This window comes from Rhinichthys klamathensis, unplaced genomic scaffold, assembly GCF_029890125.1.
Source record: "Rhinichthys klamathensis goyatoka isolate OS25496 unplaced genomic scaffold, OSU_Roscu_1.1 h1tg000183l_1, whole genome shotgun sequence".
Lineage (NCBI taxonomy): Eukaryota > Metazoa > Chordata > Actinopteri > Cypriniformes > Leuciscidae > Rhinichthys > Rhinichthys klamathensis.
The window spans coordinates 1,672,501-1,687,500 of NW_026606711.1; the positions used below are offsets into that span (position 1 = coordinate 1,672,501).

General features: G+C 36.9%; 2 protein-coding genes across 2 annotated transcripts in view; one reads left to right on the forward strand and one right to left on the reverse strand.

Annotated features, from left to right (window-relative positions):
• Positions 1-11,855, reverse strand: part of mfsd14ba (major facilitator superfamily domain containing 14Ba) — a 29,585-nt gene extending 17,730 nt beyond the window's left edge. The window contains exons 1-4 of the mRNA XM_056261578.1: positions 11,542-11,855; positions 9,657-9,755; positions 6,947-7,009; positions 6,733-6,860 (exon numbers count right to left, since the gene is read on the reverse strand). Coding sequence (XP_056117553.1) covers positions 6,733-6,860; positions 6,947-7,009; positions 9,657-9,755; positions 11,542-11,640 — 389 coding nt within the window. The 5' untranslated portion in view covers positions 11,641-11,855. The remainder of the gene's footprint in view (positions 1-6,732; positions 6,861-6,946; positions 7,010-9,656; positions 9,756-11,541) is intronic.
• A 968-nt stretch (positions 11,856-12,823) lies between these two features.
• Positions 12,824-15,000, forward strand: part of zmp:0000001301 (uncharacterized) — an 18,015-nt gene continuing 15,838 nt past the window's right edge. The window contains exons 1-5 of the mRNA XM_056261577.1: positions 12,824-13,195; positions 13,308-13,380; positions 13,470-13,512; positions 13,605-13,683; positions 14,619-14,707. Of these exons, the coding sequence (XP_056117552.1) occupies positions 13,134-13,195; positions 13,308-13,380; positions 13,470-13,512; positions 13,605-13,683; positions 14,619-14,707 (346 nt within the window). The 5' untranslated portion in view covers positions 12,824-13,133. The remainder of the gene's footprint in view (positions 13,196-13,307; positions 13,381-13,469; positions 13,513-13,604; positions 13,684-14,618; positions 14,708-15,000) is intronic.

Genomic DNA, 15,000 nt, shown 5'->3' on the forward strand with positions numbered 1-15,000 from the left:
ATATCCGAAAGATAAAGTGGCGCAGTATTAGTTAAACATTTAAAAACTATTAGTAAAATTTTAAACTGCACTCTAAAAGATACAGGGAGCCAGTGTAGTGAGGCCAGCACAGGGGTAATTTGGTCCCTTTTTCTTTTCCCTGTCAGAAACCGAGCAGCCGCATTCTGTACCCCTTGGAGGCGGCGGAGAGAGCGCCGTTCGAGTCCGCAGTACAGCGAATTACAGTAGTCCAGCCGCGATGTCACGAAAGCATGGACTGCTCTCTCTAGGTCTTTCTTGGGGAGATAGGGCTTGATTTTACTGAGTAGTCTTAAATGATAAAAGCTGCTTTTTACCACTGCACTGACCTGTTTGTCGAATTTAAAACCACAGTCAAGAATCACTCCTAAATTTTTTGTGCTTGGGCGAGAGAATGAAACTAATGGGCCGATGGCACTGTCCCAGCCCTGCAGACAGTCTGTTTTCCCAAAGACTACAATTTCAGTTTTGTTTTTGTTAATACTTAAAAAATTTGAGTCCAACCATGATACCACCTCCTTAAGACAGTCTTGTAAAGTTTTAATTGCAGTGAAGTCATTAATGCTCAGTGGGAGGTAGGCTTGAATATCATCTGCAAAGCAGTGAAAACTCACATTGTGTTTCTTAAAAATGGCCCCAAGCGGAAGCATATACAGTGAAAATAAAGCAGGGCTTAAAATTGCTCCCTGCGGCAGGCCAAAATCTAGTGACATTGGTGAAGAAGAGTGGTCACCTAGCTGAACTGAGAAACTTCTGTTAGATAAAAACGATTTAAACCACTGAAGGGCAGTACCCTTAATGCCCGCGTAATGCTCTAGGCGAGATAAGAGTGTGGCATGGTCTACAGTGTCAAATGCGGCTCTTAAATCTAAAAGCACCAGAACAGTAGATTTGCCTACATCAGCGGCTAAAAACAAATCATTTAAAACTTTTAAGAGGGCTGTTTCTGTGCTATGCCGGGGTTTAAAGCCAGATTGGAATAATTCAGTGATTCCATTTTCATCAAGGTGGGACTGTAGTTGGTCATATACAACTTTCTCCACTATCTTAGACAGAAATGGGAGTTTAGAAATAGGTCTAAAATTAGATAACACTGTGGAATCAAGGTTTGGTTTTTTCAACAGGGGCTGGACCACAGCATGTTTGAAAGCAGCCGGGAAACAGCCGGACTGCAGTGAAGAATTAATAAAGTCCAAAATAAAAGGACCAAGTGTCAGAAATACTTCTTTAAAAAGGCGAGACGGGATAGTGTCAAGTGGACAGTGTGAAGGCCTCAGCTGTTGAACAACTTTATTTAAAAAAGACAGAGACACCGTCTCAAAGTGATCAAACACAGCCGCACTTGTAAAGAGTATCTGAGGCTCAGACACAAAGGGAGTGAGAGAGGACCTAACCGCACACACCTTTTCATGGAAAAACAACAGAAATTTGTCACATAATTCAGTTGAAGATTCAACGTCAGCACAATCACAAGGGTTTAAAAGAGAGTTTAACATTTTAAAAAGGAGCTGTGGCTTATGGCTATTACTGGAAACAAGATTGGATAAAAACTGAGTTTTTGCAGCTTTAACAGCTTTCTGGTATTCCGCCAGACTGTTTCTTAATATTTCATAGGAAACTTGCAAACGGTCCTTTTTCCATTTCCTCTCTGCGCGTCTACATGCACGTCTATATGCGCGCGTGACTTCATTCAACCATGGCTCCGATGCTGGTTTAGACTTTTTACTTCCCAGTGGAGCTATTTCATCCAGCAAGTCCGAGCACATCGAGTTAAAAACACAGAGCCATTGATCAACATTTACATCATCTATGTTACTCATGTGAAACAGTGAGCCATCAAAAGCACATAAAAAGCGCGAGGCAGTCTGGCTGTTTATCGTGCGCACCTGGCGCGCTGGGGCACACGGTTTATCCAAGGATCCAGGCAATGTGACAGAAAACAGTACTGCAAAGTGATCCGAAATCCCAGAATTGCAGACTTCCTGTATGTTTATACTTAATCCAAAGGACAACACAATATCCAATGTATGTCCCTTCTCGTGAGAGGCCCCAACCACCCATTGAGTAAGATTAAAAGAGTCAGCCACATCTAGAAAATCCTTGGCCAACTGATTCGACTTACAGCACACATGGACATTCATATCCCCGGCTATTAAAAAATGGTCATAGCTAAGAGTTAGTTCTGTAGCAAATTCTGTAAAGTCCTCAATGAAAGTCTTATTAAATTTTGGGGGGCGATAGACTAAGGCACACAGAACTGGAACGTCGGCATTTAAAACAAATGTCTGTAATTCGAAGCTTGAAAATGAGTTTGTTTGTACTTGTCTACAATTAAAACTTGACTTGAAAACTGATGCCAGCCCTCCACCTCTGCCAGTGCTACGTGGGGAGTTTAAGAACGAACAATCTGGGGGTGTAAGCTCGGAGAACGGAGTGCACTCACCGACGTGCAGCCAAGTTTCACACAGAAGAAATATATCCAACTGGCGTGTTGTAAAGAAGTCGTTGAGAATGAACGTCTTGTTGGTGAGGGATCTAGCATTGAGGAGGCCAAAGTTGAGAGTCTGCTCCTGATGGCCCGGTGCAGAGCAGCGTTTCAACTCCCGGAGGCATCCTTGGTCCACACCGCGGCTGCGCCTGCGGCGCCTGAGCAACGGTGCCTCCAGCGGCAGGTGACGTGGCGCGGCGTCCAGTATGCTGGGGTTTAGGAGCTGAATCCACCGCAGACCCGGTACTCTGTGAAGCACCGAGTATCCATTTTCTCGGGCATGAGAGTTAATCCAATTATCAGACCTCCACTGTGATCGAATTCTCACCAGTACTCCACCTCGCTTTCCGCGTCTTCGAGGCCGTTTCCTCTTCACTTTCACTGGTGTGCGCCACAGGTAGGTAGGCACGAGTGCCAGGTGAGGAGGGGAGTTGTGGTTTTTGTCTTCAAAATCGTGATTTAACAGTGATGAGCAAACTGATCTGATATTAAACAGTGCTTGGCGATCATACACGAATAAAGCAGGGGTTACTTGGCAGAAACCACAAAGCAAAACTGTTATTAACATTAAAAAAAGGAGACGAGGCAGACGGCTGGCCACGCATCCTGGCGCCATCACACACTCTCTTTACCACCCGATAGATAGATAGATAGATAGATGGATGGATGAGATAGATACAGAGATGAGATAGATACAGAGATAGATACAGAGATAGATACAGAGATAAATATAGATAGATAGATAGATAGATAGATAGATAGATAGATAGATAGATAGATAGATAGATAGATAGATAGATAGATAGATACAGAGGTAGATAGATACATAGATAGATAGATAGATAGATAGATAGATAGATAGATAGATAGATAGATAGATAGATAGATAGATAGATAGATAGATAGATAGATAGATAGATAGATAGATAGATACAGAGGTAGATAGATAGATAGATAGATAGATAGATAGATAGATAGATAGATAGATAGATAGATAGATAGATAGATAGATAGAAAGATAGATACAGAGATAGATAGATAGATAGATAGATAGATAGATAGATAGATAGATAGATAGATAGATAGATAGATAGATAGATAGATATATAGATAGATAGATACAGAGATACAGAGATAGATAGATAGATGAGATAGATGAGATAGATACAGAGATAGATAGATAGATAGATAGATAGATAGATAGATAGATAGATAGATAGATAGATAGATAGATAGATAGATAGATGAGATAGATACATAGATAGATAGATAGATAGATAGATAGATAGATAGATAGATAGATAGATAGATAGATAGATAGATAGATAGATAGATAGATAGATAGATAGATAGATATAGATAGATAGATAGATAGATAGATAGATAGATAGATAGATAGATAGATAGATAGATAGATATAGATAGATAGATAGATAGATAGATAGATAGATAGATAGATACAGAGATAGATAGATAGATAGATAGATAGATAGATAGATAGATAGATAGATAGATAGATAGATAGATAGATAGATAGATAGATACAGAGATAGATAGATAGATAGATAGATAGATAGATAGATAGATAGATAGATAGATAGATAGATAGATAGATAGATAGAGAGATAGATAGATAGATAGATAGATAGATAGATAGATAGATAGATAGATAGATACAGAGATAGATAGATAGATAGATAGATAGATAGATAGATAGATAGATAGATAGATAGATAGATAGATAGATAGATAGATAGATAGATAGATAGATAGATAGATAGATAGATAGATAGATAGATAGATAGATAGATAGATAGATAGTAGGGGTGGGGGAAAAAATCGATTCTTAGATGCATCGCGATGCGGATGTGGACGATTCTGAATCGATTCACAATTGTCAAAAATCGATTTTCAAAAAAAAAAAAAAAAATTTAGAGATATATTTATAATAACGTAATATTGACGGAACGCGAAAGACGGAACTCTGAAGCGCGGAAGTGCAGTGGCCGGACCGTCTGTGGCGTGCACATAACAGACTCGGACGCGATGGCTGAGCGCCAAATCCAAACACCCTCCTCGTTAAAAGCTGACGTGTGGAAATATTTTGGCTTCTGAAGTTGAAGGGGGAAAGGAGCTGGACAAGAGCCACACTAGTTGTAAGCTTTGTAGAGTAAAACTAAAATATTTCGGAAACAAGTCACATATGAGAAGCCATATGACACGTTTCCAGCCAGAGGAGGAAAAACACTCGGCTGTAACGTTACCGGTCGTTGTTATATTATTAATTTACTACAAATATGCTGCTGCTAGTTCAGACACACATGTATTTTCCTGTTGGTTCTTTGCAATGTTAATAAAATATATTGTACGTTAATTCTTTATGGGTCATTACTTTGTACTTTTAAAGCAAAGTATTTATAGTCACACACACACAAAAAAAAGATTCTGATAATCGATTTAGCATCGAATCGCAGCCCTCTGAATCGTAATCGAATCGAATCGTGAGGTGCCTAGAGATTCCCACCCCTAATAGATAGATAGATAGATAGATAGATAGATACAGAGATACAGAGATAGATAGATAGATAGATAGATAGATAGATAGATAGATAGATAGATAGATAGATAGATAGATAGATACAGAGATACAGAGATAGATAGATAGATGAGATAGATACATAGATAGATAGATAGATAGATAGATAGATAGATAGATAGATAGATAGATAGATAGATAGATAGATAGATAGATAGATAGATAGATAGATAGATAGATAGATAGATAGATAAGATAGATACAGAGATAGATAGATAGATAGATAGATAGATAGATAGATAGATAGATAGATAGATAGATAGATAGATAGATAGATAGATAGATAGATAGATAGATGAGATAGATACAGAGATACAGAGATAGATAGATAGATAGATAGATAGATAGATAGATAGATAGATAGATAGATAGATAGATAGATAGATAGATAGATAGATAGATAGATAGATAGATAGATAGATGAGATAGATACAGAGATACAGAGATAGATAGATACAGAGATAGATAGATAGATAGATAGATAGATAGATAGATAGATAGATAGATAGATAGATAGATAGATAGATAGATAGATAGATAGATAGATACAGAGATAGATAGATAGATAGATAGATAGATAGATAGATAGATAGATAGATAGATAGATAGATAGATAGATAGATAGATAGATACAGAGATAGATAGATAGATAGATAGATAGATAGATAGATAGATAGATAGATAGATAGATAGATAGATAGATAGATAGATAGATAGATAGATAGATAGATAGATACAGAGATAGATAGATAGATACAGAGATAGATAGATATATAGATGAGATAGATAGATAGATAGATAGATAGATAGATAGATAGATAGATAGATAGATAGATAGATAGATAGATAGATAGATAGATAGATAGATAGATAGATAGATAGATAGATAGATAGATAGATACAGAGATACAGAGATAGATAGATATATAGATGAGATATATATATATATAGATAGATAGATAGATAGATAGATAGATAGATAGATAGATAGATAGATAGATAGATAGATAGATAGATAGATAGATACAGAGATACAGAGATAGATAGATAGATAGATGAGATAGATAGATAGATAGATAGATAGATAGATAGATAGATAGATAGATAGATAGATAGATAGATAGATAGATAGATAGATAGATAGATAGATAGGTAGATAGATAGATAGATGAGATAGATACAGAGATACAGAGATAGATAGATAGATAGATAGATAGATAGATAGATAGATAGATAGATAGATAGATACAGAGATACAGAGATAGATAGATAGATAGATAGATAGATAGATAGATAGATAGATAGATAGATAGATAGATAGATAGATAGATAGATAGATAGAGAGATAGATAGATAGATAGATAGATAGATAGATAGATAGATAGATAGATAGATAGATAGATAGATAGATAGATAGATAGATAGATAGATAGATACAGAGATAGATAGATACAGAGATAGATAGATAGATAGATAGATAGATAGATTAAAAACAAAAATTTCCCTGACTTACTGACATGAAGATTCCATGCTTTTCCATGACTTATTGTATTCATGTTCATTATCACAATATTCCCTGATATGACTGGGCTAACTCTACCACTCGAGGTCACGGCGGGACGGGTCTTACCATGGACTGAGTCTCATGAGCGGGATGGGCGCACACGTGAAGAACACGGTAACCAATAGAAACGATCTCCTGCCCCACACGTCTGATAGAGCACCAATCAGCGGGGCACTCATAAACGACAGCAGACCCTGATGAACCAAATGAGAACAAATGATCTGGACAGGAACCACCACAGATGAACTTAGGAGTGAAATATATTACAGACAACGCTTACCTTCACTCCCTGAATGAGGCCGTTTATTAAAAAGGTGTGTTTGGGGAATGTTTCGTGCAAAACCTAGAGATGAAAAATGCACATTTGTGAAGAATCTGTGAGAATCATTTCAATACCCAGATAAAACATCATTCAATTAATTTCTCAAAATGAAAGGTGCACCAAGTCGTTTCATGTGTCTGTTTTCCTGACTCTTATTTGCCAGTCCCTCCAGAAAAACATGATTATGCGATCGCATGATTTAGTGCATATTAATCAGCCAAAGTCCGCATATTTATGCGGGGGCAGTATTTTTTTCAAATACGCCGCACTTTCGCCACATAAATTGTCGATTTCCGTGCAAAATATGCGGGGCTTGCATGATTTCATAATCCTCGCATTTTCGTTGCAAAAAAATTTGCTTCACACGAGAGCAGCCGTTTCCCCCTGTTGCCATGGGAACGTTATTAAGTGACGTAATTACGCGACGTGAACATCATCGAAAAGCTGTAAAACAGGAGCACACTTTATTTTTAAATATTTTATTTATTCATTTTTACAGAGGTTGTAGCATATTCCTTTTGTAAAGCTACAGAACTTGTTTGACTCATCAATGTTTTGTAAGTTTGATGTTTTTATTAAGGTCTGAAATAAAACAAGATGAAAAATTAAATATTCCAGCACTTTGTGTGATGTAGTTGTGCTTGCTTATCATAGGAAGTAGTAAGAAATGACTCTTTACATTAAGGTAGTAGCCTAGTGTTACGTCCTTACAGTGTTGGGGGAATCACTTTTTTTTCTCTTTTTCATCAAACCGCAGTTTTTGCAAGTTCCCGCAGTTTCGTCGCATAAAATTGCATAAATATCCCGCATATTCCATCGCATTTTTTAAGAAAACGGGCCGCATAATGAAGGATTTTTGCCCGCAACAGTCACAAAAAAACTCCCAACAACTTGCCTTCCCAACACACCAGAGACTAGAGATGGGAATGATTTCAGCTCCATAAGGGTTCTGTTAACCAGTGTTATTTAATATTCATATTTTGAATGCATTATATGAGAGGTGATAACAAGAGCTGCGTCACGCTTTATTTAATAACAAGTATCCGATTCCTGACCTTAAGTATCCGATTCCAGGATTGGAATTTGATTCCCAGCCCTATATCTGTGTTCAGGCAGTGATGATGCGGGTGCAGCTTGTTCGGGGTGAGATCTGGCTGCAGGTCTTCCGCCTCATCACACCATCCATTTTGACTTTTCGTCGAATTTTTTTTTTAGCTTTGGCAAACTTTCAGCATTGGATTTATTCTCTTTAATTTTCTTTATTGTTTGAGTTGTGCTTGGATATGTGTGCTTCATGGTTGTTTCTTTCTAATTATCTGGTTTGAATAAACGATTCAATGACTCACTCATAAATACACTTCACTTGTTTCACTATTGGATGAATCAGTGTTTTTGAACAAATCTCTTGAATGAATGATTCAATGACTCAATTAGGAAATCGGGCACTATTTGAAGGGACAGCCATTTGTAGTAGTGTCCAAAACTATAGTGGATGCTATCAATATCAAGTGCACTCATTCAATGCCACAATGCACCGCAATAACGAGTATACAACTGATGTACACTCAACGGATAGAGAATACCCACAATGCACTGTGTGAGTCGTGCCAAATGAATGGCGATGCGCTGCGGCTGAATCATCTATCCATCCATTTTCCAAACCGCTGGTCCAATGTGGCTTTAGCGTAATATCACACAGGTATAAACTCCTTTTTAATTGATTATTACAGAATTACAGATTATACTAGTACAGTAGTGTCCAGTAGAGGGCGCCGCTCAAACAAACCTTTCAGTTGCTGCTCTGGATAATGGAAGAATATGCAGGAGAAAAAAGTTTAACACTTACTTTACCAATAAAAATAAATAAATCCATAGTCATTTAGCTTATGGTTTAACTGAATCATCGAAGGTCAGAAGCAAGTACAATGGTCAAAGTTAGATTAAATGCATAAAAATGTATGTTTTATTTAACATATTTAGTTATTGGAGGTTTGCATAGTGTTCTGATTCAGCATTTCACTGATTTTATTCATTTTGAGGAATATTGAATCTTTTTTGTGCAAGTGAGATGAATAAATGTCACATTTAGTCTAGAATTACAATAACCATCATGTTCACACACACACACACACACAATGCCTCTGCACTTCGATTTGTCTCAACATGAGGACAAGAGAGCTGTCAGTCAATTAATGGGAAAACAAAGTAACTTGCATTACTTATTTGAAAAATTAACTTAGATATGTTGTTGTAAATTGAAAAAGTAATGAGTTACTTTACTTATTACTTGAAAAAGTATTCTGATTTCGTAACTCGAGTTACTTGTAATGAGTTACACCCAACACAGAATATCACACAGGTATAAACTTCTTTTTCATTGATTATTAAAATGTTTGATACCTAAACATGTTAACTGCTCTCTCACAGATTTGAATGCTCCAGTGTGATTTTGTCAAAGGTTTAATAAGACACAGGCGAATCGTTGTCATTTACGAATAAGATCACGTGGGTGTTTGAATCAGGTTTGTGATCTTTTAAACGGCTCTACTTTAAACTGACACCAGCTGGTGTGAATTTTGGCAAAACAACTTAGTGCACCCATATTTGAAGCATTCGTCCTGATAAACATGAACTTCAAATATAAATGAGAATCGCTATAATAACTCACAGTGAGCATTGGCGTTGTCAGGAGACCCCAGGCGAAAAACTCCAGAAAGATGACCACAACAGCATGATACACGCTCGGCTTCCCGATGCCCTGCTGGACCTGGAACATCACAAATATAAACAGCTCATTATTAATAATGCTGATTATAATCTTCAACGTGGCACATTTCCAAACTCCTCAGCTTTCAATGGGACTGATCTCATTGCTATTCCTCTGGGACACACAAAAAACTTCACTGCACAAAAGGGAAAAGAAATTCAGCTGTGCCAAACTCTCAAGCCACTTCTGACAGAAGTTCACAGTCTGGAAGAATTGCTTAATATGCACTTGCCGGTATCGTCTTACTCTTATGGATTACTCTTAGTGAGTTAATAATGCAATTTAATCCCATTTGTTCATAAAGAAGGAAACACACAGATGTTATGTGGGTGAAAACAGGAAACTTGTTTCCCATCCAAACATGATGCAGTAGAGAGTTTGGGACAGAAGTTATATACATTTTAAATGAATTCAACTATTATTAAATATATATACAGATACACACATATACGCATGTGCAAGTATATATATATATATATATATATATATATATATACACACACACACATATATATGCACATTTGTGTGTGTGTGTGTGTGTATATATATATATATATATATATATATATGCGTGTATGTACACACACACACACACATATATATATATATATACAGGTGTTTTTTTTTTTATTCAAGTAAATTGGGGCGCTTTTTGCCATTTAAGCATTTAACAAATTAGCAAACCAGCAAACAAATATTTGTCTTATTAATTAATAAATATACTAAATGTCTTATTGAAGGACTTATTTTTTCAGGCTGGACGCTCTGAACAGACTTTTTTATTATTATAATGCATCAAATAATAAACAGAAAGAAAAGACAGAACAGGTCCGACCTCTACAGAAATGTAATTACATGTAAAGTTTCACAAAAAAATATAACATTATAAACACATACAGATGGGACAATTATGCATCAGTGGTATTACCAAAAAAATTATCATAATATTTCAAGAAACTGTCACTTTTCTCGTTTTTAATCAACCTAAGAGATTTAAAAAATGTGAAAAAGCAGGCTGCGAGTTAGAGAATTAACTTAATTAATGAAAGTCATTGGAGTATTAGTTGTACCTTTATACTAACAGATTATATTTTTTTAAGTGAAAGGATCTGGAAGAATCAAGGTGTTTCCCTATATATTTATATATAAAAAAACACACATTGAAAAAAATGTATGACTCAGTGTTTCATCCTTATTCCCACAAAATGAGCAAGAACTGTCAACATCCATATATTTTGCCACAGTATCATTTACAGGATAAATGTTATATAAGATCTTAAAATGAACTTCATTCATCTTATTGGGAATGCAATACTTAAGAGGTAACAAACAATCTTATTGAAGGACTCAAGATCAACAGGATGAGCAAATGACATCACAGACTAATGAATAAATGAATGAAGATTTCGGCGTCCCCATGACAACAGATTGCGCGCGTGCGTCAGATAGATAGGTGTTGTGCGCGCGTTCGCGTGTTACGTAATAGCCGAACACAGAGCTTCAATAGGCTAATCTGTTAGTGTTAGCATCTCTCCTCACCTTCCTGAAAACGATCGATATTACCCATGACACGTTTTGAAACACTTACAGAAATGACGTAAAGACCCTAGACGATATTTAGCGATACACAAAACGATAAAACGACGATTCGATTCTTTTAAAGAATTAAAGTATTTTGATTCGTCAGCTAGCCGATCCGCTATCATCGCTCCGTGCGCGCGCACGTATGTAACGGTACGGATAAACTGATGTTAATGTTTATTGTATGATTGTATGTTATTCTTACCGGACTATCATGCTTCATTATGATCCTCTTGACCAGCACAACTTGGCTGGTGTGATTCTGGTCTATCTCCCCTTTCTCCATCATCATCTTCTTCTTCATTATGTCATCACATCCCGTGTGAGTAACATAGAATCCATCCTGCTGAGTGCATATCGGTGGTCCGCCACCTCCTTCCAGCTTTAACAGCGAGTTCAGCCGTCCAAAATATGAGTTTAATCTTTCTATTCAGTTATTTACATCCAGCAGAAACCAGACTGTACCGATAAAATGCTGCTGTCTCACTGTCTCTGCCGTGTTAGTGTGCCGTGACTGCAGTGCGCAGAACAGCGCCGCCGCGCGGTGAGAGGGTGAAACAGCGCATGCGCAGCTGTTCCTGGACCAGCATCATGTGATGCTCTGGGTTCCTGTGCACTGGCGGATGCTGCTCTCCGCTGATCTGGACTCAGGATGATGGACCAGTTTCTCACTGGGCGAGTGACAGAGCTGCGTCACACTTTATTACCTTATCAGAGTATGTTACCAAGGCTCACAGTGGAGGATGACACTTCACTATCATTACTGAGTACTATGGCCTCATCTATCTATCTATTTATTTATTTATACATCCATCTATATATCTATCTATACATACAGACATCTATGCATACATCTATACTTACATCTACCTCACTGTCGGTCGGTCTATCTATCATCTCTCTATGTACTATATCGTTCTATCTACTGTATAGTTCTATCCATCCATCTCGCTGTCTGTCCATCCTTCCGTTCATCTGTCTGTCTATCTATCTATCTATCTATCTATCTATCTATCTATCTATCTATCTATCTATCTATCTATCTATCTATCTATCTCTTCATCTATCCTTCTTTCATCCGTCCATCTGTCATTTCCATCCATCCATCCGTCCATCTGTCATTTCCATCCATCCATCCACCTGGCCACTATTTACATTTATTTTTATTACTTTAAATATGTATTTTATATAAATATGTCAACATTTATTCAATTTAATTTTGTAATTTGGCCCTACTTATACACTCAGATTGTGCATAGTGAAATGTTTTTGTATGTGCATTTTTAAATTTAAACTAACCTGAAATAGTACAAGTACATTAAATAAGAAAAACAGGAAGCAAAATAAAGAAAGCTTAGCTGAATATTGCATTAAAAACAATAAAATATAAAACTTGTAAAAGTTATTTAAAATGTGATAAAGACCATAAGCTTGCATGAGTGATATTGCAGTTTTTTGCTTTATCTCTGGAATATAAGCTATTTAAGTTAATATGTAACATTAATACTTTTGACTGAAGCAATTCAGTCGTAAGGCTTAATCATGTTCATGGTTTGCCTCAATTAAGTTAAATGGCTCCCTTGGGCATCTGTGGCACCAGATCAGTTATCATGACGAGAAGGTAAAGTTTGTTTATTTGTGTCACTAAGCAACCGGTATCCTCATCTTACCAGCTGCTAGAGAGAGTTTGCCTGTGTGTCAATGTTTCCCAATGGGACAGTAAAACATTTTGCACATGATACTTTCCCTATTGGTTTTCACAATTAGGTGTCAGAAAATAACTTAACCAATGCTAAAATGGCTTTAGCAAGTGGACATTGGGTTGACAAAGAAATTGCAGGGGTCCCACCAAGCCCAAGGTAAGTAAGTTCTGCTTACATTATGTTTCTCTGTCATTTGTGATGCCTCTACTGAATGAAGATTGCTAAGTGTAAGACTCACACCATAATCATTAGCTACACTTGTTTACAGATATGGCCATGCGATGACTGTAGCAGGGAATATTGCGTTCTTGTTTGGAGGAGCATCGAGCGCGATCACAGAGGTGTGTGAATCTAATAAACTCCACGTATTTCAGTGTTCATTAAAAAATTGATGCGTTTGCAACAATAAGAACTATTTTTCTGTCCTTAGGATGATCCTCCAATATATCTCAATGACTTTTACATGATTACAGGTAGTCTACTTTTGGTGAAATATTTTGCTATTAAAGCATGAATGGTTTTGTTAATGACAGTTTCAGTCTTTTAACTTTCTCTTCTGTTTTAGTTTCATCTAATGGCGTAACATGGGAGCTGATGCCCCAGAAAGGTGATGTTCCCACAGTAAGAGAAGGACACACTCTATGGTAATGATATAAACACTATAGTTTTGTTGTTTTTGAAAGATGTCCACGGCTGCATTTACTGGATCAAAAATACAGTAAAACGGTAATATTGTGAAATATTATAACTAGAGCTGCACCATTAATCGCTAAAAGTTTGTGATCTTGATTGAAACACTCACACGAACTGTCTATTAAACCTTTGACTAGTTCAACAACAGTGAACATTCAGATGCCGCTGAGCCAGAGAGAGCCGTTGTCATGTATATTCAGTCTTTTCAGTGTCATTATTTCTGTTACAATAATTCAAATGATCACAGAAGTGCTTGGATAAAAGTTTATAGTTCGGATATAAACACTGATGTCTACAGTAGCGATCAAAATAGAGCAGATCACCTTTTGAAAGTAACTTGGCACTTCAAATAACGACTGTGGCTGTGTTCGAAATCCTCCCCTATACCCTCATTCACTATTCCCCACATTACTTCACTAATATAGTTCACTTGAAGGAGTGAATGGAAACGAGTGAGTGAATTGAGACACTGAGTGTGCAGTAGTTATACTGTATGTTTGACAGCAGTTCTTCTAACACTCAATGATGGAGTGTGTAGCTTTGCATTTCTTAAACAGCCATGTAGGAAGACACATCATAGCCATATTCCAGGATGACAATGAAGATTCATCAGGCTCAAACTGTGAAAGAATGGTTGTGAGGAGCATGAAGAATCATTTTCACACATGAATCGTCTCCTCTGAGTCCAGAGCTTAAATTCATTGAGTCTCTTTGGGATGTGCTGGAGGAGACTTTACAGAGTGCTGGACTTAGCTTCAGATATGCGCCTCTTGATGGAAATAACATCACAACATTTATTTCCATCAAGAGGTGCATATATATATACACACTTAATTTTGATGATAAAAGTGACATCATCAAAACATGCTTTCCCATTTTCCCATAGTGTTGTTAAAGGAAAACTCTATTTGTTTGGAGGCTCCTCACATCCTGACGCTAAAGAGTGTCTCCCAGGCGTCTATTGCTTTGACATTGGTAAGACCATTTATTGTGCATACTACTGTGAGTGTCAATGCGTATGACTACTTTAGATGAAAATGAATAGCTTTTGTTGTTTAGTTAAAGGGTTAGTTCACCCCAAAATGAAAATGATGTCATTAATGACTCTCCCTCATGTCGTTCCAAGCCCGTAAGACCTCCGTTCATCTTCAGAACACAGTTTAAGATATTTTAGATTTAGTCCGAGAGCTTTCTGTCCCTCCATTGAACATGTATGTACGGTATACTGTCCTTGTCCAGAAAGGAAATGAAGACATCATCAAAGTAGT